At 37.3% G+C, this 27,858-nt stretch overlaps 1 protein-coding gene and 1 non-coding gene across 6 annotated transcripts in view; one reads left to right on the top strand and one right to left on the bottom strand.

Annotated features, from left to right (window-relative positions):
* Positions 1-9,802: 9,802 nt before the first annotated feature.
* MYBL1 (MYB proto-oncogene like 1) overlaps positions 9,803-27,858 on the bottom strand; it is a 36,827-nt gene continuing 18,771 nt past the window's right edge. For 2 of the 5 annotated variants that reach the window (XM_043483965.1, XM_043483966.1), the window contains 10 exons: positions 27,237-27,311; positions 26,528-26,632; positions 23,066-23,299; positions 21,259-21,627; positions 18,730-18,872; positions 18,204-18,318; positions 14,535-14,651; positions 14,341-14,445; positions 13,717-13,896; positions 9,803-12,441 (listed from right to left, as the gene is read on the bottom strand). In XM_043483965.1, coding sequence (XP_043339900.1) covers positions 12,313-12,441; positions 13,717-13,896; positions 14,341-14,445; positions 14,535-14,651; positions 18,204-18,318; positions 18,730-18,872; positions 21,259-21,627; positions 23,066-23,299; positions 26,528-26,632; positions 27,237-27,311 — 1,572 coding nt within the window. In that variant the 3' untranslated portion in view covers positions 9,803-12,312. The remainder of the gene's footprint in view (positions 12,442-13,716; positions 13,897-14,340; positions 14,446-14,534; positions 14,652-18,203; positions 18,319-18,729; positions 18,873-21,258; positions 21,628-23,065; positions 23,300-26,527; positions 26,633-27,236; positions 27,312-27,858) is intronic. The other 3 variants (XM_043483967.1, XM_043483968.1, XR_006272358.1) reach the window with 2 other exon arrangements.
* Positions 24,257-24,328, top strand: TRNAC-GCA. The gene has a single exon. It is a non-coding gene; the product is annotated as a tRNA-Cys (tRNA).

Here is a 27,858-nt window from a genome sequence, read left to right on the forward strand (position 1 = left end):
CAGACTTCTCTGATCCTCAGTTTGCTCATCTGCAAAATGGAATCAGAATAGCTACCCATGAAGGTTGCTGTGAGGACCAAATGAAATAGTTCAGAAATCAGGGCTGGAACCTGTGGGGATTGCACACCCTGATTCTTATTCCTCTAATGCCAGTGATTGGGAGATGGAGGCGAGGTATGCAACACCATGCACTGTGCCGGCTCCTCAGAGAGACCAGTTTTCTTCCAGTTAGATTACTGTCATTTTTAAACAATCACTGCCTGCCTTTCTCATGCCACTTGTAATGGATTTTCAGACTAATAGATTTTGTGAGCTTTTATATAAAAACTCCTCCAGCAATTTAGAGTTAAAGGAGGAACTAGGTAAAGCCACCATTTATCTGGCTCATCCTCCTTAATTATTTCTTCTAAAATCAGTGGCCAAATAAAAAAATCTTTTTTTTTTTTTTTGATGCATTGATGCAATTAGAAAAATGTTAAAGGACTCAAGAGATTCAACGGCTCTGGCCTGTGAGCAGACGGACCATTCATAAGTTTGTAGTTTCTAATTCAGAGCAGTCTCAGATGAATTTCCTGCCCAAGCTGGTCTGCTTAGGGAACAAAAGCCTGGAGATGTGTCTGCTTCACGCCCCATTGGCAGTGCACATTGCCAAGGCTGGCCTCTCTGGTGGCCGGTACTCATCAGAGGAACCCGCCACCCTTAGCGATTCAGCTTTTATAAATCACTTCAGGGAAATACAGTTTGGACAACACAGAAGTGCTTTCCTTCATACCACTGGGACTTCGCCACAGTCCTTTATATCTTGTAATTAAGCCACAAAGGTTTCAGTGAACTATTTCCAATTCCTGTAGCCTCATCAAGAAAAGTAACCCCTTCTGGGGCCAACTCTTGCAAGATGCTAAAGTCTGAAGGTGACCACAAAAGTAGTCCCTTAGCGACTGATTCCACACTTTACAACATAGATCCCTCCAAGGATCGGTTTCATGCGGCTGCATTTTACCTGATATCCTCTGGCTTTGATAAACGGGTTAATTAGGCATCTGTGAAATAAAGCACAACCTGGGCACCCCACCAGGCAAGAGATGCTAAGTGTCTCATTTTGAAAGACTCACCTCGGTTTTAGTTCTGCCTTTAGTGAAAGAAAAAAAAAAAGCTTCTGCAGTTACAGCTTCTCCAGCCTGAAGAACTTCTCCAGTTACCCTGCCTTATATAACAAAGGAAGAAAGAATGGAGCCAGAGGACCACACGCTGGGCTGGAAAGATGAACAGATGATCTTAACTAGGAGGCTTAGCCCCATCTTCAAAGCAGATCAGGCTAATGGGGAGGGAGGATGGGAGAGATACCACCTCAGTGCTGGAGAGAGGAGACAAGAAACCAATTCACTGATTTTAAAGAGTGGGTGGTGAGGCATAACTATCACTTCCCAGGATTTTTCTAAGACTACAGTTTTCTCTTTCATAATGAAAAAAAAGAGTATATTTTAAAAATATTTGGAGATAATTGAATACTTATAAGCAAATGTCCTTAAATACAGAAAGAAAATGTCTGTTAACGGCGCCTTCTGTTAGAGAGAAAATTGACCTCAGATTTTAAATTAAATTTTCCAAAAGCTTCAACCCAGGTTTCTTCCCCACATCTTGAATTTTGGCTTTCATATTCTTCAAACGTTAGGCTGACCTGATTTTTCTTTCCGGTTACATCAGTGTAACTTGATGAATAGTGATTCCTAATAAGGAGAGTATGCCCAACCTTGTAAAAAAAAAAAAGTTAAGAAAAAAACTAAAATATCATAATAGAAAAAAGAGCATTTAAGATAAAGTCCAAACAAAAATTTTAAAGATAAAATTCATCTTATAAGGGACTATCTGAATAGCTTCTTTTCATTGACTATAATTCTGAGCATTGTGTGATTTATATATATTTACTCCATTATTAAAAAATTGTCCATGGCTATATATTTGCTACAAATGCAACAGTTCACACTGTTATAGCAGCCTAATATGAGAGGCTGAATAATGACCGCCCCCCCCCAATACATTGACGTGCAAATCCCCAGAACCTATAAACATGTTACCTTACATGGTGAAACAGACTTGGCAAATGTCATCAAATGAAGGGTCTTGACTTGGGGAGATCAACCTGGATTATCCAGATGGACCCAATGTAATCACAAAGGAGACAGAGGGAGATCTTGTCCAGATAGAGGAATGTCTGAGGGATGTAGCAAGAGGACGATTCTACCAATCAGTGCTGGTTTTGAAGATGGAAGAAGGGGCTGTGCAACAAGGAATGCAGGCAGCCTCTTGGAGCTAGAAAATGCAAGGGACTAGATTTCCTCCTAGAGCCTCCAGAAGCAATGTAGGCTTTCTGGCACCTTGACTTTAGCCCATTGACACTGACTTCAAATTTCTGACTTCAAGACTGTAAGATAATAAATCTGCATTGTTTTAAGTGACTAAATGTGTGGTATTTGTTACAGCAGCAATAAGAAATTAATATGCAGAGTATAGTGTATTAATTCCCATTTTACAGAGAGAGATCTAAGATCTTTCAAACTTCTATGATCCAAAATAGTTAGCACAGTGACTTGAATGAGCTGATATTGTTACCAAAGTAGGTCCATTGGCCAATGCACAGCAAACCAAAGACTGAGATGCCAAGCTTCCCTGCCAAGAAAGAATTGATTACAAAGCAGCTAAATGAAGAGCTGGGAGAACAAGTCTCAGCCTCACCTCTCTGAAGTCAGGGAGCTGGGATATTTATGAGATAAGCAGGGAGGTCTCAGGTGTGGGGAGAAGTGATTGGAGGCAGGGAAAAGGCACAGGTATATTTGGGTTACATACTTCTTCACATCCAAAAATGAAGGCAGGATCTTAGGATGGAGTTTCCCAATGCTTTGATGTCAAAAGGCCATTCATCAGGTACCTACACAGGCCCAGTTTTAGGGTCAGTGGTCCCAACCAGCCTTAGCCAGTTGGCACTGTACAAGAGCTAACTCCATATGCCTGTAAAACAACTGGGCTGTGTGAAGCTAGGAAGGCATAAAATTAAAGAGAGGAAAAAAAGAAAGAAAATAGAACGAAAATGAGATTATGCAGGGAAGGCAGTTTACAAGCAGAGGAGTTTTAATAAGCCATTTTCCTATCTGTAGTTCTGCAGGACATAAGAAATCCTGGTAGCCACCAGCTTCCATTCACTCTCTGGGGTGTGGTTTCAATATTCCTTGAGCAGGAATGACAAGATTATGGGCAAGAGCCAGGTGGGTGATAAAAACCAACCAACCTAGAAGTTAAAATTGTCTAAAAAAAAAAAAATCCATAAACATAATCCAATGAGACCCTTCACTTATTATTACATTGGGTATTTGTTGTTGTTGTTGTTAATTTTTTACATTGTTTTTAACAAAAGAATTTACCCAGTAACTTTTTTGGTCTTTCATTTGAAAAAAAAAAAAAAACACTATTTCAATAAACTCTAGAGTTCTATGAGACTTGATGATAATAGTAAACACAGTATGTTGACAATTAAAATAACTGATAAGGCCCTTATAGTATATGTTGGGCTTGATTTTTCTAGATTCAATATATAGTGACCAACTGTACTTGTTGGGAAGGAAAGTTCTGCCAGAAGCAGCTAGAGTTGATAACTGAGAACGAGGAAAGTCAAAGGGCTTTCCTGGGAGGTGGCATTCCTTCTTCCAACACTCCCCAACCAGCTGCCCTCCTGAAATCTTGAAAGATGCCGAGGTCAGGTTCAGGCTTGCACCCTAAACATCCTGTAGTTGTGGACTCTGATCTTAGAATGCAGCGTTTCAGTGGATGTAATAGAAGCTGCCAGAGCCTGCCTGCTGAGGGGGAGTGCAGACTGGAGGTGTGTTCAACATAGAGCCTGGATAGCAAATGCCAGCCAATAAATAATTTGAGCCTCATTCTGTTCATATTCTTATATTTTATCTCCCTATTTCTCTCAGGAGAGATTCTGCTCAAACCTCATTTCCCTGGGGAAATCTTCTCTGCCTGACCACCCATCTAGTCAGATCCCTTCATTAGAGACATTCATAAAACACTGCATTCCTTTCCCTCAGAATGTTCATCATAGTTTGTGGTCATATACTCTTTAGGTGGTTATTTGCTTAGCATGTCTCTCTCCCCACTAAACATTAAATCCCGAAAGATTGGAACCAGGTCCAACCCGTCCCTACTAGTTCATGGTTATGGTTTAGCATCTGTCGAGTGAATGAATGAATGAGGAACCTGCTGTGTGGATCCAGGCTCCCCACCTCACCCCCTAACAAACACTTGGCTAACCTATAATGAAGTCAGCATAGGTAAAGCAAAATAAAACCAGAAGACAACACTAGAGCAGGGAGTCCCCAACCTCGGGGATCCAATGCCTGATGATCAGAGGTGGAGCTGATGTAATAATAATAGAAATAAAGTGCACCAGAAATGTAATGCACTTGAATCATCCCGAAACCATCCTCCCCCTCCCCAGTCTGTGGAAAAATTGTCTTCCATAAAACCGGTCCCCAAAAGGTTGGGGACCGCTGCTCTAGAACACTTAGAAGATATTTGCTGAGGGCTGGGTGGGAGCTGGAACTCTTCAGAGAGCTGCAAATATAGGACAGGAATTAAAGCGTACATAAAAAGCTACGACAAAAAACAGAAATAATGACAACCGCCAGGGAGGGGCAGTGGGGACTCAGAAGAGGCAAAGTGACTTCCAGCGGATGTCGTCCTACCGAGTTCATGAGCCACCTTTCTTGATAGCATTCCACATTCCCTTGCCCCTCGGTCCTTCCGCCGCACCCATTTGTCAGATGGACCTGCTGTGGTCTTCCTCTGCTGCTGCACCCGCTCACCCTGCCCCCGTGCTGGGCAGGGCAGACTCACATGTCTTGGTGCAGAGCCCTGCCTGTGGCCCTGCACCCAGCCCAGGGGGTGGGCGGGGCTGGGTGAACACAAAAGATCATGACCCACCTAGCCCAAGGGCCTGAACTCACACCTGCCAACCTAAAACAAGTCCTCGAAGCTGCCCGGCAGTTCGGCTGGGTGCCCCTGATCAAATCTCTTCCCCAGTCTTCTCAAGGATCGTTTCAGAAATCCTTTATTCTCCTAAGATATCTCATGGTACCTCCCACTCCAACCATTCCTCCTTTTCTCTTTCAGCAGAAGACCTCGACTCTTGTTCTGTAAAGAAACTGAAGTCAAAGAATGTCCTCTGCTGAGGTGAATGCTGGCCCAAGGCAGGCCCCCTTCCTGGGGAGCCCATTTCTGGTGACAGGCCCGAGAAGACCTGGGTTTCTCTCCAGAGGGGCCTCAGAGGTCCCCATGGAGATGGCAAGGCCTGCATCTCCCTCTGCCCAACCCTGCCTTCTTCCCCGCCTCCTTCAGGCATTGGGGACAAGACCGCCCCTTAGTTCATGGCCTGCCTGCCAACCTCCACCATGGTCCGCTTCCCAGGGAATTCTTGTTCTCCCTGCTCTTCCCTCTTTCTCAGGAGCCTTCTCTGCACAGTCCTTTTCCTCCCCCCATCTCACCTTCAGCCCCTCTGGCCTTGGAGTCTGCATGTGGACACTAGCTCCCTTGGTGGGTCTTTAACCCGTAGGTCCTCGCTCTTCTTTACCTGCCTCGTGCCTATCCATATGCCAAGCTTCCCAGGTGGTGCTAGTGGTAAAGAACCCACCTGCCAATGCAGGAGACATAAGAGACGCGGGTTCAATCCCTGGGTCCGGAAGATTCCCTGGAGGCAGGCATGGCAGCTCACTCCAGCCAAGAGTTGGACACGGCTGAAGTGACATAGCACGCACGCACACACACTTTCCATCTGTCAGGTCTCACTTCAAACATAACTTTCTCCTGAGGAAAACAGATCAGTTTCCTTTGTCACAGCCTCCCATGGAAGGTGTTTCTCTCCTTCTGAAGTTGTCCTGCTGTGGCCTAATATAGGTAGTGTTTCTTCTGAATTACAAAACATTTTTTTCTGTAAATTCCTAGTGATTGAGAACTGCACTGCTCAGTGTGGTAGCCACTGACCACATATGACTACTGAGCCCTTGAAGCGTGGCTGGGGCTTAGTTGTGTGTAAAATGCACATTGGATTTCAGAGACTTAGAATTGGAAAAAAATGCAAAATACCTCACAAATAATGTATATTAATCATGTGTTAAAGTGATAATATTTTGGACATATTGGGTTAGATAAAATATCTTCTTGAACTTTTTAACACGTAGTGGAAGCCCTCTTAGCTGACATCATTTGCACGCATTGTTAATCAAGTAAAAGTGTTAAATAACCTGGAGAAGGCCTGTGTGGGGAATTTGGAAGGAAGGATGTGGGTCAATTAGATGGGTGAATTAAGTGAATGCTTGCTTATAGAACATCAGTGCTAAATAAACAAGGTAACAACACATTCTGCTATCAAGAGATGCAATTGACAGAGTTAACTAGTGGACCACATTAGAGCTGTAATTCGGTGAATATGGAAATTTCAGTGGGGTGGGAGTAAAAGCTTGAACTTTAAGGTGGAGGCTAGGTTCAACTGTGGACTTTTATGGGGGATTATAACAAGAGTATTCATTCAGGGGAGTAGAGAAAGCTCTTACATGTAAACTTTTGGTATATTTGGTATATACAGACCAAAGAAGTAGTCCATACAGTTCACTTATTCCACGCAGAAATTTAACAAAAATTTACCAGAAGAAATGGGCCCAACATATGCTGGAGAATAACAGTGAGACACCCATAACATGACTAGCGTTGTAGATGCTTACAAGTAATCATAGGAACAGGCAAGGAGTAATTCATTACATTTGTATTTTCCTCCACTATCCAAACTAGGTTTAGGTTTTTTTTAATGTGTTATTGAAGTACAATGTATATAAACACAGAAAAGTGCACATATAATAGTAGAGCTTGAATCCATCCATCAAATCAGCACCCAGAGAATTCCCTGGCGGTCCAGTGGTTAGGACTCCACACTTTCCATGCCAAGACCTAGGTTCAATCCCTGGTTGGGGAACTAAGAGTCTACAAGCCATGAGGTGTGGTCCTTCCTCTTCCTCCCCACACCCCCAATCCCCCGCCACACACAAAAAACCCCCAGCACCCAGAGCAAGAAATGGAGCATTGCAGTACTCCAGGTGCTCCCCTCCCAGGCTCCCCCCTCCCAGGCTCCCTTCAACAACCTCCTAATCCTACTATACACTAGTTTTGTCTAGACATAGAAATACATATATATGTATTTTGTACCCTGTGCTTAATTTTAAAGAATCAACCCAAATCTCAGATGTCTGAATGAATCTCAGCTTAGCGTTGTACTGAGTTTGGTACAAACTTAATCTTAATCCAAGCCTGCTTCCAAATTCACAGAAGTGGATGATAAAATGTTTACCTAATAGTTGTTGGTAGGATTAAATGAGGTCATGTATGTTACTGGCACATGGTTGCAACTGTTATTTGTACTCAAACTTTTAGCCTGTGAACTTCCTGAGGTGGAAGGCACCTGGGCACAATTCTCCACAGTTTAAAGGGGAAATCCACACTATCTGGGCAATGACCCACCATTCCCTTATTCTCAAACAAAACTTGGCTACTTGATTTATCTCTTTTGGCCAAAGGGAGTAGAGATGCCATTTCTGTTACATACTTACTCATCTCCCCTTCTAAAACATCAGCTTCCTCAAGGGAAGGGTCATGTCCTATTTACCATAGTTCACCTAGTGCCAGGTACTGTAAGAAAGCAGGTAAGTACTGGTTGCCAGTTGAACAAATAAGTGCTAACTGTATTGAGTCCTGGGAAATTATGTCAGAATGTTATCCAAACTTTTGAGCTATGGTTGGCAAAATTACAGTAGTAAAACCAGAGTAGTCGATCTCCCTCCTTCCTTCCCTGTGCTGGCCAGAAAAACCTACTCAAAGTTAGCACATTCTGTACTTGGAACTTGAATAACCACACCAGATCTGAGGCCTTCAAAACTAAGGACAGGAGAGTACACTGCTTTTAACATGGAGCTTGCTCAAACTCAATGTACTGATGCCAAGATATTAAAGGTTTCAAAAACACTCTCTTCCCAACATGTCAGCCATGAATAATTTTTTTTTCCTGCTATACTTTATCTTGGTTTTCTACCAATATTTTTAACATCTTCTTGACCTTGTTTAAAATAAAAAACAGCCAGGGAAGGGGAAGTAATGCTCCCCTTCCATGCTCTTATGGAACTGCACTTGGTCTGTTTTATCCTCCACTACTTAATTAAAAATAACTTTTCACTTCTCACAGAGTCACAGAGTGGGAAGTACCTCTTCAAAACCTTCCATCTGTTTCATATTACAATTATAAGTCTGATTGGCTGGCAAGCCTACTGCTCTATAACTAGATAACTCAGGCAGGAAATCACATGGAGCTCAAAAGATTTTTAAGAAAATAATAGCTGACTATAAAGCAAAACTAAGAAACCCAAGCTATTCACAACCCACTGTGTAAAACAAATGCAGTTAATATTTCCTAAGAGTCATGACTATTTTTTAACATCCTTTCAATTTAACACTTCCTGAGACTTTCTAAGCACCACACTAAATGCAGGAGTTATAAAGAGCAATTCCTACTTTTCAAAATATAAAGTCTAGTGGGAAAGTTTTATGGAGGCACCAGGATAATCAGGAAATGACACATACCTGTGCCCTGAAGGCTGCATAGGATTCTAACAGGTAGGGAGACAAAGAGAAGCAGCAATGAGGGGAGGCACGAAGGCAGAAGCATGCATTCATTGTTCCTGAAAGATCCAGGTCGCCAGGTCCAGATTAGGAAGTGAATTCTTGTTAACAGACAACTGTGGAAGGTCTGTGAACAGGAGAGGTGATCAAATCTCCGTGTGTTTTCATGTTTCTTTACCCTCACCGGAGAAGGAAATGGCAACCCACTCCAGTATTCTCGCCTAGAGAATCCCGTGGACAGAGGAGCCTGGTGGGCTGCTGTCCATAGGGTGGCACAGAGTTGGACATGACTGAAGCAACTTAGCAGTAGCAGCAGCTTTACACTCACATGTAAGCAGTTGTCTTTCCTCTTAGGACTTACATTTCACACTGTAAATTAAGTGTTCTGAGTTCATGTGACAGTCTCACTCACTTGATACATTCTAGGAGGGGTAAACTCATTTTAGTCTCTTAACCTGATGGGTTAATCCATCAGATTTCTAAGTCTAGAAGGCTAACGGTAATATCTGGATGGTGACATTGACCAAGGCGATATAATACTGCACAAACCTGTTTGGGTGACCGGTTGGCCATGCCTAGGTGACACCCTGATGTCACAGAACAATTTCTTGATACTTCTGGAGAATGGAGAGCAGAGTGATAAGTGCAATAATCTAAGTCAGAGATGAAGGAATGGAATTAGAGCTGAGCCTTTCGGTGGGCTAAGATTTTAAAACAGATTTCAACGTGGAAGGTTAGGGAGAGGCACGAGGTTTCTCAGTGAGTGATCAAAAGGAAAGTAACACCACTAAGAGAACAAAGGAGGGGCAGGTTCAAGCTGAAGAAAAAGAGAACATCCTACATTTAAGGTGTTGACAGAAGAGTCATATGGAAATCTCTAAAGGCAGTTGAAAATATGGCTCTAAATGAGGCTCAAGAAATGGAAATGTATTTTCATTTCTTGAATAAAGAGGTCAAGTTGTGTTAAAGGATGAAATCACCTGGAAGGAGAGTTCCAAAGGAGAAAAATGGTCTAGGAACTGAATACTGGGTTAAGTCCTTCAAGGGTCAGTCAACACAAAATACAAAACCTGAGTCAAACAAGCAATGCCATGTCAGCTTGTACACAGATGCTTTATTTTGGATGTTAACAGTCAACATTGTATGCAAGATTCTCTTACAGTGGAAAGTTTTTTCCCATACATCAAAAAACTCAATTTAGTCAGGGTAATGGCTGTATTAATGTGAAAATCTTACAACAAAATGCAGTATTATATGTGTAGTCAGTTTCCATGCAAGTATGGCTGCTACATGTTATGTCTGGCATTTTTAACATACTGAAAGAAATTCAAATTGAACACAACAGTATAAAAGGTGATTTAAGATGCCTGACATGTTTAAGATTAAAAAATCTTCTTGCAAAAAGCAACAAAGCAGTTAACTGGAGGATTCAACCAATACCAACTGAAATATGTACTATGTCCAAAATCCCAAGCTTATCTGCAATATATTACTTGTGGGATAATTTAATGCTGAAGAAAACTATGCTTTAAAAAAATATAGCTCTTCCAAGATATTATACTTTGGTAATTGGAGACTATGTACATCCAAACCAGCCAAGGGCTACATTAAAAAAAAGAAAAGATAAAAGGGAACCATTATGTGCTATTAGTTCAAGGTAACTGAAATTGAAATGATCCAGTATGATTTTGCTACAATCATTGGTTTTACAAAGTGAAATTTCTGTGAGAAGTTCACTAATTAGGAAGCAATCAACATACTTAACAAACATGCTAGGAAGATTCAAATTGGTTCATCTATTTGTTATCAACAAGGCATAATCTTAGTACCACACATTTCCTTCACTTCTCACTACATATAATATGCAAAAATGAGCAAGTAGAGTTAAATAGCTTAAAATCCTTTTAGGTCTACTGTTTAAAAGCTAGGCATTAAAATACTTCGTATTTCCATCAACAGAGAATCTTAAGCTGTTTTTGTTTAAAGGCAGAGCATTTTGGTATTTGCAAGAATTTGCCTGGTAATGGTTGATTCCATTAAGTTAACTTGAGAACTTGCCATCATCATACTTTTTATGTTTTCACACAGTGCAAGTGGTGGTCGCTCTTTCCTTCTCTCATAGCAGCAAGCCGATTCTGCTATTTTCTATAGCAGCATACTTCAGGAGTGGAGAGGGAGAGAGTGTGTCAATTACAAATAATTAGAACTACAGTGTACAATTCTATTTACCTGTCAGTGTTTAAGTTGACAGCATACCATTATATGTTTCAAAAAATTACATACAATCTCTACACAAAAGCAAATAAAGACATTCTTTCAAGAAGAAATAAAATAAGTGCAAACACCTAAAACAGGCAACTGAAGCAACTGTTGTAACCTGTAGAGAAACACAAAACATTTATAAAAGGACAAATATTTTTATAAATAAAAGATAATGTTCTCTACTTCTTAAACATTGAGTAAATATAATAAACTTCTAAGTGCAGACTGTTTTTAGGGACCAAAGTACCATATTATTTTTTAAAACAAAATGCAAAAATTTCAAACAAATATACAAATCACCAGATTAATTTATATGACCCCCCATATAATTTAAAAAGAAAATATTAAATTATTATTTAGTACATTTTTAGAACTACTTTATAACCAACATGATTTAAAGGACATAGTGCAATATTTAGGTAGATGTGACATACAGTATATATACTGAATTCTTTGCAGCTATAACTTACTACTGTTTCATACTTAAAAGTCAAAATTGTTCTTTACTATGTTATCTGTAATGACAGGAAACAACATTGGCTTCTAGACACCCTGTATAGGTATAAATATCTACATTTAAGCTTTAAAAATGAAAATAAATTATAAAAACAGACTTCTTTCCAATTTACAAAGTTTTCCTGCTCCTACATACTGTACAATACATTCAACAAAACTCTCAGCTCTTCTGAGATTTATGGAGAAAATACTGACTCTTTACCAATAAGGAAAAAACATTTTTGCAATGCCTTTTGTTTTGAGGACTATGCTCAAATAAATACGTTTAACACTGTAGTTAATTTTACTATTTTTTGAAAAATACCAAAAATTAGTAGTGCAACTTTCATTCTTTTAAATGCCTTCCCATTGTGTTTCTCTGTAAATGGTAGCCTAAGTAAATCAGCAGATAGGCAAAAGTACTTCATAAGGCCATGTGTGCTTTCTGTATAGAGACTAATTTCAGAAATCACACATACTCATAAGACCTATCTATAACAAAACTCCAGCATCAGGAGAGTAGCAACATATATCTTCTGAAGAAAAGATGTGAGAATTTACTTTCAGAATATCCTTGAACATTCTAATATGATTTCCCCATCTTGTTCTTTAAAAACAATTTTTAAAAATCTCATGTCTTAAAAAAATAAACTATGAAATTGCCTACCCCTTACGTAAGTGCCTAGCTTTCTGCTTGCCCAATATGAAAAAGGATGCAAACCGTTTTAGGGCTGTTTTAAAACTTTAAAAACAATCAACAAAAAAATGTATTTCATTGCAGCCTAACTTAGTATAGAATCCAGTAAGGGAGTGGGGGCATTCCATCAGTCTTAGTAACAATCACAGTATGAGAGCTCTTGAAGTGCTGCCTGTAGTCGTGTAAGTACTCAAATATCTTCTTGCTTGTTCAGTCATGATAAGTTGGTCTTCGGTCTTCCCATAAACCACTGTTTCCCATTCACAAGTTGACTAGGAAGGAAATATTAATAGTGATGTGAAAGCTTCTAAGAAAACTATCCATTCTACTTCACAAAATTAAGACTTTAAAAAAATCAATTAATTGCTTGGATATTTGATAAGTAATTACTATAAAATGTTTTTGGCAATGGCATTGTGATTCTTTTTAAATAACGATGTTTCAAAATCATATACTAAAATGTTTATGATCAATTGTTAAGTCAATGTTTTAGCCATATGTAGGCCTGTGAAGGCAGTTTAAAAGTTCTATTTCCACAACTGCCCCTCAAATCAACTCTGGTTTATTTTTAAATTAGAGTATATAGTTGCTTTACAAAATCAGTCTGAGCACAGAAATATCAGTCTTTACTGCTTCAAAGTTTTGCAAAAGATTTAAAGAGGATACAATGTCAAAAAATGAACCTAGAATGCTTTATGTATTGCAAATTAGGAAAAATAACACAAAGTCAAGTTTACATTTGTTTCATTTGTTTTTCTCTATTATCAAGGTTACTACTCTATAGGTATGACCTCCTATGTAATAAATTTTCCTGAAAAGTTCTGTGTTAAACACTGGTAAATCACATTACTTTAAATGGATTCAGAGAATGTGCTACACGGCTCTGTGAAGAGCAGCAGCTCAATAAAGACAGGAGATCCCACACATCTGACTGCCACAGATGTTTTCAAGGAATGCTTGAATGTCAGGAATGCTAGTTCTGCAGTCATTGAGGCGTAAAGAAGAGAACTTTTTCCTCAGTGACCTCTCAAATTCTCTAGGTTGAATTCTTAAGATATAGTAAAAAATTTTCCAGCTTTCATTTGCAGCGACATAATGGCTGCACAGTATCTGAAAAAAACCGTTTTGTTTTACAACTATGAGCCAGAAAGTTCACTGGAAACCATTATACCAACAAAATCAAGTTGAAACTGCTTCCAACCACTTACCCTTTAAAAGCTGCAATTCAGGCTACAATTATTTATTATAGAAGAGGTGCCAGAAGTAGATTTAGGTATTTTTAGTTTAAGAATGAAATCATGCTTAAGAAATCACCAGGAGAGTCCCCAGCTATAATTCCAGGTGTTTACTTTATATGTGCCCTGATGAGTGAGTCTCTCAGAAACCCAAATCTAGTTTGAGTGACAAAACAATGGTCAATGTCTAGTTACTGTTATAGTCAATTTTGAATTTAAAAGAAAAAGTATATGATTTGTGATCAGTAGGTCCAAAGTGATAACTGAATACACAACAACAAAAGTCACTGAAAGAAATTTATAAATTCATACCTGAAGATTCTTTTCCAATGTGACAACTTTGGAAGTGTTAGGGTTTGGTTTCTTTTTATTAAGTGTATATGTTTTGTTGGTTGAATTTATATCTTGTTTTTCAGGAGTCAAGTTGCACCTATTGTCATGTATTTCCAATAATGGTATCATTAATAAAGATGTTGTAAATATATTTTCTGACTAAGAGAAAAAAGAAAGAGGAAAAGAAAATAACTAATTCAAAAATGGAGACGAACAGAAGGACTATGGAGGAAGTGGTAGTGGAAGTCCTGTGCATGTCCCTCCAAGAAAGCTTTCGCTCCGAAGAAATTTCTAGCAATGTAGCGAAATTAAATATTTAAGAGGTGAACCAAAGATAAATACTGAAATTTCAAGCTTTGAGGACTACTGCTCTTTTGACATCGTACGTAAGAGAGCTAACTTCTCTCAAAACAAAACAAATATAAAAAGCAAGGATGTGAATGAAATATTCTCTACAGTTAACTGTTTCTCTCTGAATTAGGCTGAACACCACCAATGGAAACCCTCTATGATCTCTAATGAATTAACCACACAATGAGTAAAACACAAGAACCACTAGAGCTTAAAGCAACCATCTTAATATAAAGAAAATCCTTTACAAACCTGCAAGTCTGAAAGGTCTTCATTTAACAGTTGAGTACCTGGTTCTTCTTTTTCCCAATTATCTAAGATTAGTGATTTTCTGACCTTCTTGACAGAAGCAGTATGCTAGAATGAATAATTTACAATAGGGACATTATGGCCAAGTCACTGGAACATGATAAAGACTTTTATCAACAATAATACTAAAAGATCACCTCTTGCTTGCAGCTTTTGTAAGCAGGTTCATCTTCCTCTTTGAGGAATATGTCTGTTCCAGTTTCTTCTTTTAAAACTTCCCGAATATCTTCTTCCAAGAAGGCAAGTGGCTGTGACTAAATTATTTTTAAAAGGGGTTTTAAAAAGCCTTTTACAGCACTTCCTTTTTTCTCCCCCTTATATAGAAACCCAACTTTTATGCATTTTCATTATTGGCATAATTTTCTTCCAACCCCTATAGATATATAAGTTGAATAAATTAACTAATCCATTGAATGGCAAAAATAATATTGCACTTTGCAAGCACTGAATGAAGTGTGCCACTTCCTTCATGGCAAGGCACTAAATAAGTCTTTCTTTGGGGGAACCCATTATAGCTTCTGCTTCAATCAGGAGCTTCAGAATTAAAAAGAAAAGAGATTACTTTCCTATTTTTACATAAAAATAGGAAACACATAATAAATTTGGACAACAGTAGCTCTCCTTATCCTATTTTTATTGTAGTTATTATACAGTGTATAATTACTAGTTTGCATGTTTGTCTTACCACTACATGTGTGAGCTGTTCCCTTAAGCTTAGAGCTGAGTCAGTGTTCAGGAAGCGTGTGTGTGTGCATGTGTGTCTGTGACTGTCTATACGTGTACTGGAGTGTGGGAAGGGAGAATACAAAAAAAAAAAATTGAATGTGGGCTGAATGATGAAATAATCTCAAAATATTATTCATTTATCTTTCTATCAAAAAACTACAGAAAGTCACTCAGTCGTGTCCAACTCTCTGAGACCCCATGGCCTCAGACTATACAGTCCATAGAATTCTCCAGGCAAGAATACTGGAGTGGGGAGCTGTTCCCTTCTCCAGGGGATGTTCCAAACCCAGGGATCAAACCCAGGTCTCTGGCATTGCAGGAAGATTCTTTACCATCTGAGCCACCAGGGAAGCCCTCGAATAACTAAGCACACTATATAACTCAGAAAAAAAATGTAAATTATATTAAGACCTACCATAGGTCTTAAGATCTACCATAACCAAGACCTGTTTTAAAAAAAAAAGTAATCAAAGCTCCACTAAATCAAAGAACAAACTGGCAGCATGTAATGACCAGCAGCTTATGTTCCCAGTCAACAAAGTTAGGGAGAATAGCATCCATACATAAATGAGATTTCACAGTACTTACAAAAAGTTTAAAATGGAAACAGAATGTTTAAAGTGTTCTCATCTATAGCCTGAGACATGCAGGAATTATGTGAATATTTCTGTGTGTTACTCTAAGAGCTCTTGTTTTAAGGATTATGTTTCACAAAGAACACAGGCTATGTGTTCTTAAAAAGGAATCTGGAATCTGTTCTTTCACCTATAAGAATGCAAGTGCCCTAAGATGTGGTGTGTATATATTATAATGGAATACTACTCAGCCATTAAAAAAGAAAGAAAACAACATTGTATACAGGAACACTGATGGACTTAAGAGATTACTAAGTCAAGTCAGACAGAGAAAGGAAAATACCATATGATATCACTTACATATGGAATCTAAAATATGACACAAATGAACTTATGTATGAATCAGAAACAGACTCACAGACAAAGATAAGACTTGTGGTTGCCATGGAGAAAGAGGGGTTGGAGATGGAAAGACTGGGAATCTGGGGTTAGCAGATGCAAACTATTATATATAGAAAGAATAAAAAACAAGGTATAGCATATGGAACTATAATATTATTCAATATCCTGTAATAAACCACAATGGAAAAGAATATGAAAAAGAATGTATATATATGTAACTAAATCACTTTGCTGTACATCAGAAACTAACTTGACATTGTAAATCGACTACACTTCAGTTAAAGAGAAAAAAGTATACAACTGTCCTAGAAAGCCAAAGTCTAAGAAATACATCTGATCCACAGGAAGATACATAAGAAAGCTGAGTGGGTAGCACACAGTAGTGCTCAGTAAACAACTGGAGGAATGAAAAGTCAGCTTGCTGCAAATAAGCCTGCAGATATTTTAGAAATTTTACTTACAAAATCCATACTTTCCTTTTATCTTAAATTTTTGATGAAAATGACCTATTTTGGCAATGGATAAATTCTTCCCAAACATGAACAAACTGATAGGGACTTTAGATACCTGAAACCTAATTTCTTGTGCACTATTATTAAAATAACAATTTTTATTCAAAATATATGTTGGCGAAATGACCCTGAGGAACTGTTAGAATTTTTCAAATGTTTTCAAATTATTGCTTATTTTTAGAATTCTCAATTAGGCCACACACCCTTATAAAGGCAGGAACCACACCTGACATGTTTAATGTTACATCCCCAAAAGACTAGCCCAGCACGTGGACCCATGAGGCACTCAGTATTTGTCGAATTAATCATTTTTTTAAAAAAATGAGTAACAAAATGCTGAAACAAACTAGTTAAATCAACTAGGTGAGTCCATACAATGGAACAGTACAAAAACATTAAAAGTTATGAGATAAATGCAAGGTAATTTCTTTAAATGATGCAATTTATTAAATTTAAAAAGGTTACCAGAAAGTACATAATGTGATCCCATTATTAGTATGTATATGCATAAAAACTAAGAAGTTTAAAGAACGCTAAAGTTTTTTTTTCTTATAGCAGTATGTGGAGCTAAGTGGCAAAAAGACTTGATCAATCCTACTATGTACCCTCTAAAACAGTATTCAAAATAAGGAAAAGACTAGAACATTTGAATATGATACATGCTTTTTCGTAGAAAACTGATTAGATCAAGTAAACCAGAATTTATTAACTGATTTACGTAACTAAAGTACCCTAGAAATAACCACTTTAAAAATCATATTTTATTTCTAATGTGCCTAATTTGTCAGAAATCTATATCTGCCTAGAATCAGAATGCTCATGGCTCACCTAAGATACTACAACATTGACAATACATATATATGAAAGCACAGATAACACTTCCCACCTCCATTCACGTACTACTACTGTTACCCATCATTATTAAAATAATAATAATAGCAACAACTAAGCACATACTACTTGAATCTTAGTAGCAGCCCCTTTATTTCTATTATCTACCTTCATAAATAACCTGCTGGGGTGATATTTGTAATATCTACTGAATAGAAGAGGAAACTGAGCCTTAAAGAGGTGTCGTGATCAGTTTCATAAATATTACTAGGAATGTGCTTATGTAATTTTGTTGTTGTTTACATCGTTAAGTTGTGTCTGACCCCTGGCGACCCCGTGGACTGTAGCCCACCAGGCTCCTCTGTCCATGGGATTTCCCAAGCAAGAATACTGGTGTAGGTTGCCATTTCCTTTTCCAGTGCTTATGTATATCAAAATATTAAAATTATTTTATTATACTGTAGGTAACTGCTACTGAAACTACTAAAAGGTAGGTTTTAGTATTAAGAAATGAGTTCTACTGACACTTGATTTGCTTTCTCTGGATGACATAAAGAAAGTGTGAATTCAAAACAAGCCAAGCAAGGGTTTATTTACAAGGAAAAAGATTAACACAAATTCAAATTTATAGGAGGTTAAGTCTTTTTAATCCAGTTCATTGAACATCTTTTTTAAATGTTAAAAATCAAGGATAAAAAAATCAAAATTTGTGTCTTATTAAAATTAGGAACATTTTTAAAAATAAAAGGAGTATACATACCACAATTTTAAGAGGTCCATATTTTTTCTCCTGAGCAGCAAGCGCATTCTTAAAAGGAGTAGGAGTCCTTGGTGTGGTACCCAATATAGATCTTCTAATAGTAGGTGTTCTAAACCTGTCCAATCATTCAGATATTTGTATTATAGTCAAAATTTGATTTCACGTAAGTTAAGGAAGACAAAACCATCATAAAAGCACACAGTGAATTTTTCTTGTATATATACATGCTTTAAACATTCCAAGACTTTTAAAATATGCCTGCCTATTCTTACTCCAATCATCTTAAAACAGAAAAGACATTAATGTAGAAATAAGTACTAAAAATGCTATTTGCTTAAGATCAAACTTCTATACTACCTTTAGCTGATTTCTAGTCTCCTAGGGATAAAATTCAAGGTTATGATTTTTTTTAATTCTAAATCTCATATGAACAGGATTATGATATACATATAAATGGACAAAAAGTTAATCTACTTTTGAAACTGCTTCTCATTTTCTTTAACACAATTATTTAGTATCTACTTACCCTACATTTTCCTTTTGATCTTTAGGGGTTGTTTCCTTATGAAGAGGAGTTGTAATGAGAACCTTCTGCCCACAAATAGGGGTTGATGTGAATGAAGGATTTTCTATATTAATTTGTTCATTTCCAGGACATGTGTTGAAAAACTAAAAAAGAGAGTGTAGAGATAATTTCTAAAATGTCAAAATGCTATACAAATATCAAACTGATTAAGTTTTCAAGTTTTTCTCCATTCCTTTTAGGAGAAGATACCAATAATAATACATTTACATTCCACTCTATAAAAATAAAGCTCCACGAGGGCAGGAAATTTTGTTTTGTTCATTGCTGCCTCCCCAGCTCTTAGAACAGTGCTTAACACCTAACAGGTATTCCAAAAATAGCCATTTAACAAAAATCCAAAAGTAACAAAACGCAATAAAAAATTTTCAAACAGTATATCTTATCAAATGAGAATCTATAGAAGCCAAAAATAGCTGCTTTGCTAAAGGTAAGCTTTGTACAATGGTATAACTGAAAAAAGTTTTATGATTTTATTAGTAAATGATCTTAAATGCTCCTTTCTATAAGAACACACAGAATTCAGAGTAAGTTTGTGCTGTGCTGTGCTTAGTCGCTCAGTTGTGTCCGACTCTTTGCGACGCCATGGAATGTAGCCTGCCAGGCTCCTCTGTCCATGGGGATTCTCCAGGTAAGAATACTGGGGTGGGTTGCCATGCCCTCCTCCAGGGGATCTTCCCAACTCAGGGATCAAACCCAGGTCTCCCCGGGCAGATGAGCAAGCAGATGCTTTACTGTCTGAGCCACCAGGAAAGCCCAAGAATACTGGAGTGGGTAGCTTATCCCTTCTCCAGAGGATCTTCCCGACCCAGGAATTGGACTCCTGATCTCCTGCACTGCAGGAAGACTCTTTACCAGCTGAGCTACCAGGGAAGCCCCAGAATAAGTTTAACTAATAAGAAATACAGCTGTCTGGCAAATGTGCCTATTTAGAACACAAGTTCAGAACCTTTGAGCAGCCAAAACTGGTATCGTAGAGTCCATTTTCCAAATGACACAATTTACACACTGGATTTTAACTTACATACAGTTGTGAAATACTAATTTATTTTTGTAGCCAACAGATTAGAAGCAATGATAAGAAAAGTATAAACTGCTTTAAGGCTACTTATAACTGGAATGAGTTCTATCTCTATCATTTCTGGTGCCTGCAAGTCACAGGATAAAATCCAAGCTCTTTGCTACGGAATATACGTTCTTTATGGGCTTCCCAGGTGACTCTAGTTGTAAAGAACCCGCCTGCCAATGCAGGGCATGCAGAAGATGCAGGTTCAATCCCTGAGTCAGGAAGATCCCCTGGAGGAGGAAATGGCAACCCACTCCAGTATTCTTGCCTGGAGAATCCTGTGGACAGAGGAGCCTGGCGTACTACAGTCCACGGGGCACAGAGTCAGACACAACTGAAACGACTTAGCACACCAGAGCACAGCATACGGTCTTTATAATCATGCCTGAGCTTCTCAGCCATTTTCCTTCTTAGAATTTACTCAACAAAAATTGCAGGTATGCAAAACTCCAAAAACAGAAAACTGCTAGTGTGCTCAACCCAGGGTCACTTTCCTCAGGACACTCTGTAACTCCTGAGGGTGTACTGGGTGGGGGTGGGGGGGGTGGGGGGGTAAATTTTCAGAGAAAACAGTGGCTGTGTAGTTACTGCCAGATATTCATCTTCCCAGCATCAAAATATACCTCCAATAATAATATCCCAACAGCCTCCAAGTTTACTTGGCCATTAAACTTCCTTCTTTTTCCATAAAACTTTCTCACCTCTGTCAATACACTTAAAGCAAATACCAGCTTCATCTCTTTCTTACTGATCTTGGACAAATTGCTTAACTTCTGAATTTCATTCTAACTGCCTCCAGAGGTTTTTTGCAAGAGCATTAACTAAGATACTATAAAAAAAAAAGCATTTAACACACAGCCTGGAATATGGTGTTCATTAAGATAGACAGTATCATAAAATCAAAGAAAACAGTTTGCCCCGATATAAGTATCTGCTGCCCAAAGATATAAATAACTACAGGAGAAAGCAGGTAATTCCTGACATCCCTAGATGACCTTCTGACACATAAAATTCTTGTAAGAAGCAGTTGTCTAGGAATATATACCTGGTACCTCTTGAATAGTCAGTCAGGAAACTGGCTCTCTGTCTCAGTTCTGCCATTACATAACTGTGGGCAAGACATTTTCCCTTTCTGGGCCTATTTCCTGATGAGTTCTACAAACATGTGGAACTACATATCTAAGACATCCCTTTCAGCTCTAAACACTGTAAGATAAAATGCAACTATTTCACTTCCCGGGATACTTTTCTGATTTATCCCAGCTCAGCACTCTCCTATACACATCTGACTACAGTGTACACTTTTACGTGTTACTAAAGCAATGAACTGCTAGTATGGATATCCAAGATCTAATTCAATCGAGCTAATCAACAGTTGGAAACATGAACAAAAACAACACGACTACCTGTGAAGGAGAGAATGGTAGTGTTTTCACCGGTGTGTGTTTTAGTGCTGTGTTACCACCATCGTTGAATGAGCCGTCGCCAAGCTCGCTGCCTGGGGACTGGCCCACTCGCATTCTTCTCTTCTTTCTGAGGATGGTTGGTGGAGTGCTAAACTTAGCCACACTTGGGGAGGTTAAAGGAACAGCCTCACCGTCTGCCCCGTTACAACCGTTTTTTTTCCCTTCGAGTACAAGGCTGACGTTAAACTGACATTCCATGGCTCCTTCGTTGTGCTGAATTCGCATTAGTTTAACTGGGGTGGACTTGACAGGTGAAGCAGCGGCATCAGAAAGATCGAAGCTAGTAACATCACTCCATGCTACAGGATCCTGCAACAGATTAAATTCTTAACTAAAGTTATTAATATTATAACCTGGTTACATCTAGTCTTGAACATAGGATGACGATTTCCAGAGTTAATTAACTACCCATTTTTATCCATAGAAATAGGCTTTCCTTGGTTCCTCTTTTTTTTTAAGCAAGACCATCTGAGAGGAACAGATTATGGTTTTACTACAACTCCAATTTGAAACATTTCAAAATAACACTTCATCTAATTCAGTAGCTGAAGCTTATTACCAAAGTACTTCAAATGAAAGGAACAAATCACATCATTTTCATAAAACAGTACAGTTTGTCATAAAATTTCACATTCTATTCTATCAGAAAACTTTATTCTACATCTACATAATCATTTGGTAACATGTACGGCGTCCCCAGCGGCTCAGATGGTAAAGAATTTGCCTGAAATGCAAGAGACCTGGGTTAGATCCCTGGGTCGCGAAGATATCCTGGAGAAGGAAATGGTAAGCCACTCCAGTCTTCTTGCCTGGAGAATCCCATGGATAGAGGAGCCTGGCGGGCTACAGTCCACGGGGTCGCACAGAGTCAGACACGACTGAGCAACTCACACACACACACACACACACACACACACACACACACACACACACACACACACACACACACACACACACACACACACACACACACACACACACACACGAAGTATCTTCAAAGTGGTCACACATTGTGATTCAAAACGTATCTGAGCAACTCACACACACACACACACACACACACACACACACACACACACACACACACACACACACACACACACACACACACACACACACACACACACACACACACGAAGTATCTTCAAAGTGGTCACACATTGTGATTCAAAAATTCAATTTAACCTGAGGACATAATCATGATTTTGCACAAAGCTTTACACATATTCTTTAAGTTGTAATACTGAAAAAACAATACCAGATAAATGTCCAATAATAACAGTACGTTGGGTAAATAAAATTTGCTACATTCATATGATAGAATACCATCAAACCATTTATATTCAAGTTTAAAAACAAGAAAACAGGGACATGATCATGGTATAATGTGGGGAAAAAAATTCACAAGCATTAGTGTACATTTGAGTTTAAAAATATATGCATATGTTTTATATGTATAGAACAGAGCCTGAAAGGAAATATCTCAAATTATTAACTCTAGATTTATGGAGGATTTTCATTTTCTTCTTTAATTTTCTCTACTTTCCAACTATTTCTAATATACAACTTGTATAATAAATACATATATTTTTTGCCAAAAACCACTGCAAAATATCAGAACAAAATTAACCATGATGTACAAGGTAATGTGCAACATAAAACTGGTGAGTGTCCATTAAACTGTTTCTGAATATGAAACCACATACTAAAATTGAGCTTTTTGATAATTTCACAATTTCAAACTTACAGATTCAATAAGTTCGAGAGTTTCTGCAAATTCTGGGATTGTCTGTAGAGAGGACAGCACAGCGTTTGCCTCCACGGCCAGGAACTTTGTAGGTGAGTTCTGCTGAGCAGACACAGTCTGATTTTCATCCACACTGTAAAACTCACTAGCGTGCTCCTCAAGGCTATTTAGAGTATTAGACATGCTGTCATCCATGAGGAAACTACCAGGCCAGGTAGAAAAGCTTCCAGGTTGCTAAAAGTACAAAAGAAATTTGAACATTACTTGTCATTCCCAACCTAAGCAAAAATGTGGATTTTAAGTATGAGTTTTTCTAGGACAACATACTTTGCAACATTTCAGCTAAAAATATAGTAGCAAATATACCATTTTTCCTTAAAATTGACGCAAAATTTTTTTTCATTAAACCTCATGTTGACTATATTTCTTTTGTCTAACTCACATTTTTTTTTAAACCTATAAAGTCATGGTGAGATAAAACTAGTATGTACATACTACAAAATAAGGTCCAAACTCCTAGAATCTGACTTTTCTCTACCTTTCAAACTTCATCTCCCAACACAAGCCCTCTTCCCAGGGAATACTGAATACCCAACTGTAGTACCTGCAATTCCCAGTGAGTTTTGGTCTTTTACCCTAGAAAAAGGGAGCAATCTCTTTATCTAGAAGGCTCAACCTACTGACCAGGAAAAATTCCTATTCCTCATTCAACATACAGTTCAAATATTGGGAAGTACTCCATCCTATTATACACTATTAACTGTTCTTTTTATAATAATGTCCAGGTTCATCTCTTTTGCTCATATATACTCACCACCTGTCTTTCAAGACTAAGCTCAAATAGGAATTCTTCCAGAGAACCCTTCTGACTACCAAAATCTCAATCTTCTATGAACTCCCATAAAAAACTCTGTGACATTTTATCACACTGTTTCCCCACTAGTTTTCTAGTGTCTCATAACGAAAAACAAGAAGCGAGATCTTGAAGACTCATGGTTAAGAAACAATACAGCATCTGAGAACTGTTAAGAATGGCAGATTCTAAGAGCTTCCATCATTAGGAAAAAAAAGGTTTTTTTCCTTTGTCTTTTTCTTTTCTTTTGGTATCTATATTAGACAATGGATGTTCACTAAACTTAACAATATGTAAGTAAAATCATGATGCTGTATACATTAAACTTATACAGGGCTTCCCTAGTGGCTGAGATGGTAAAGCGTCTGTCTGCAGTGCAGGAGACCCAGGTTCAATCCCTGGGTTGGGAAGAACCCCTGGAGGAGGAAATGGCAGCCCACTCCAGTATTCTTGCCTGGAAAATCCCATGGATCCGGAGCCTGGTAGGCTACCATCCATGGGGTTGCAAAGAGTCGGACATAACTGAATGACTTCACTTTGTACTTTGTACATACATTAATTATATCTCAAAAAAAAAAAAAATAGGGAAAAAACAAGAAGCAACAGGGTGTAAAGTATACAGCATGGTCCAAAGAACCCTCTGAGGTGATGAAAATGTTCTGTACCAGAGGCTGCTCAACATGGGCGCCACCAGCCACAAGAGCAACAACAATGTGGCTAGTGCAACTGAGGAGCTGAATTTTTAAATTCTGAATTAAATGTGGCTGATAGCTGCCACAGTTTACACAACGTTTTGCTCAGCCCATTGGAAGCACTCAATAAACAGTACCTATTACTATTAAAATTAAAAATCACCAGAATGTAGTAGATATTTACAATAGCAAAATGCTAAGTCTCCAGTTAAGGTGAAAAAATAACTTTCCAACACTGTTTCAAAACAAGTTCCATCTATTTTAAAGATTCCTATAAATAAAAGAAATTAAAGCAATCTTACTTCACTAGCATAGACACCTTCTGAGTTTACAATCACTTTTTGGAGATAACTTTCAAACCATATACATTTCAAGTTAGTTTTCAGGCAGGAAAAAGATTCAAAGAGGGAGCTTACTAGGCCCACTGGCAAAACCATAGATTTTTTGTAATCGCATACATCTGATTTTGAATGCCTAGCAATTAATTTGCAGAGTTAATACAAGGATTACCAGAAATACATCTAGCACATCTACAAGAGTGGAACAAAATGAATACTCGGAAAAATGGCAATCATTATTACCACATAATTGTCTAGAATAAATAACTCTATATGAGTATAGAATCTGTTATCCTGGGTGCAGCAATTTCCCTCTAAAATCGCCAATCTCCTTATTCAACCAGATCTTTATGACAGTGGATTTTAGATAGCAAGTTTGAAAAAAAATAATTAGTAACTTTCTCCCTTTTTAATGCAAAATAACAATTCTTTTAATTATATTTTCCTATTAAATTACAAAATTACACTATTATCAAAAATTTTAAATGTGCTTAAACCTAAATATATTATCTATAAATGTGAACTCTCTAATCATGGTTATTTATTTGCAGTTTTTTAATAAAACTGAAATTAACTTTAAGTATACTTCAGGTATCCCTATTTGCCCATGGTATTTGTAGTTTCGAAACAAAAATTACTTTTCCCATGGTATTTATCTCATCCACTACAATTAACAAATGTTATTTTTACTAATACTCTCTGAAATGATTTAAAGATATTACCAGTTGCCTCATAATACAATTTCAAGCCCTGAGTCTATTTAGTAATTCTGTATTCAGTCACTCTAAATATATTGTCCCCTGACTCAGCCCCAGATCAAGAAAAACACTTTCCTAAATGTAAAAAATCCCAGGGTATTAAACTTTCAAAATTGTCATTTAAATACAATTTTTTTTCTTCCTAGCACAGCCTGTTTAATTTAGCTAGAATCATTATCATTTATCCTGATTTAATACTCATAGTTGTTCTCACCAACCAAATCTCAGACAATACTTTTCATACCTGATAACCAAAACCCACTTCCATTGAAAGATTTCTTTAGACAGCACAAAACTTAAATGTTCCCTTTTCCTATGTTTAAAACATTATTACTTTTCCCAATTTACTGAATTTGTGTTCTAATACAGTAAACAAGAAAACATTTTCAAAGGGAGAATAAAAATAATTTTGAAGCACAGAAATCTCTCCACATATCTAATTAAATTCCTTAAGTTTTTTTTTCTATTAAGGCCATCATCACATGGAATGTCTAATAGAAAACAAAGCCTAATCTAATCCACACGTTTTCACAAATATACATATAGAAGATTAAACCTTAAGTTTGTTTGATATTATTCAAGAAGCATCTTAATACAAAACACTGTAAAGTATGTTCCAAGAGATGCATATCAAAAACAGGCAACTTCAAAGTTGCAAATTAGAAAAACTATTTTCAGTCCATATTAAAATCTGAAATCACAATGAATATGCTTTCCACTTGCTGGCATACAAAAGTCAGTGCTGATTAAAACTATAAAAGCATATAAAGCACATAAAAGACTCTAACAATAAAATCTAAACACGTTAGATTGTTTCTTACTGATGGAACTCGTTTTCTTCTAACTTCATTCTCAGCTGACATAAGAAGCAACTCAAGTTCCTTTATTTTTTTTTCCTTATCAGGATCTTCATCTACAAAGGGTTGCTAAAATAAGTTAAACAAAAGAGAAAAAACAGGTTATTTACAAAATTGCTTTTTTATTATTATTAATGTTCTAAGTTTTATTTTCTTCTATGCAACATAAAGTCTATTCTCTCTAATAAAGCTTAATACTACAAAATCCCAAATACTCAGTATCACAATTCTTCTGGGGCCTAAAGAGGTGCTGGTAAATACTTTCAATTTAACAGAAAAGACTTGGAAAATTTAAATGCATGAAAAAACTTATACTGTATCATCTAATCAATTTAAAAACTTATGTGTGGAGTTTGTTTTAAATTATTGAATCTGAATACATACATTCTATCCAGTTTAGCAAAAATATGTTCATTCATAACTTGAATCTTCTAAGTTAGAAGAATGAAAGAACCACCTCACTGGTGTTGTGAACTACTTTACATTGGTACAGTTTATATTTCTCAAACACACTTACAAACTTTCTCCTTTAATGTTATAATACTCAAAATAAGTAGATCAGATAGTATTGCTTTTGCTGAAATTTTATAGATAAGCAAACAGGCACTATTAGAATTTGAAAATGTTTGAGTGTTTCCTTTGGGGTTTTGCTTTTTAATAAATAAAAAGTTACCTGAATAAAGGCAGAAGAAGCCTGAACATGTTCTACACAATTGCCTTCAGGTGATACATACTGATAGCCTGGGATCTAAAAAAGTAATTTAAAATTAATATCATTAATATCATACATATAACACTATAAATTTTTAAAAATCTGAGGCAAAGCACAAAAACTGAATAAAATATCAACATGGAAAAGTCAGTATCTGTTAACTTTGGGTATTTTACACATATAATAATTTCTTAATAGCTACATCTTATTCTTAAAATCTACTGACTATAAGGCACAACTCTTAGCAAAGACCTATTTTCCCCTAAATGAAATATGAGAATTACTTGGGCTAGATTCACCCAATCAGTCTACTTATTATCTACAATATCTACCAAGTGTTTTTTAAAATCTGCTATTAAAAGATTGCTCTATCTCCTGGAGAAGACAAACTAATTGTGTTTCTATCGTTCAAAGGAATGGACTGATTGGTCCATATGAAGCACTTACGCAGCTGGAGACTAAAGCAAGTCTTCAATATTCACATCTCCTACTCCTACCATCACCCCCCACCCCATGCCAATCTCTGTATAGACAGATATGAAAACAGAGGCTGCTTCTATTATTTGTCTCAGAAAAACAATCA

The sequence above is a fragment of the Cervus canadensis genome, chromosome 12 (assembly GCF_019320065.1).
Source record: "Cervus canadensis isolate Bull #8, Minnesota chromosome 12, ASM1932006v1, whole genome shotgun sequence".
Taxonomy (NCBI): Eukaryota; Metazoa; Chordata; class Mammalia; order Artiodactyla; family Cervidae; genus Cervus; species Cervus canadensis.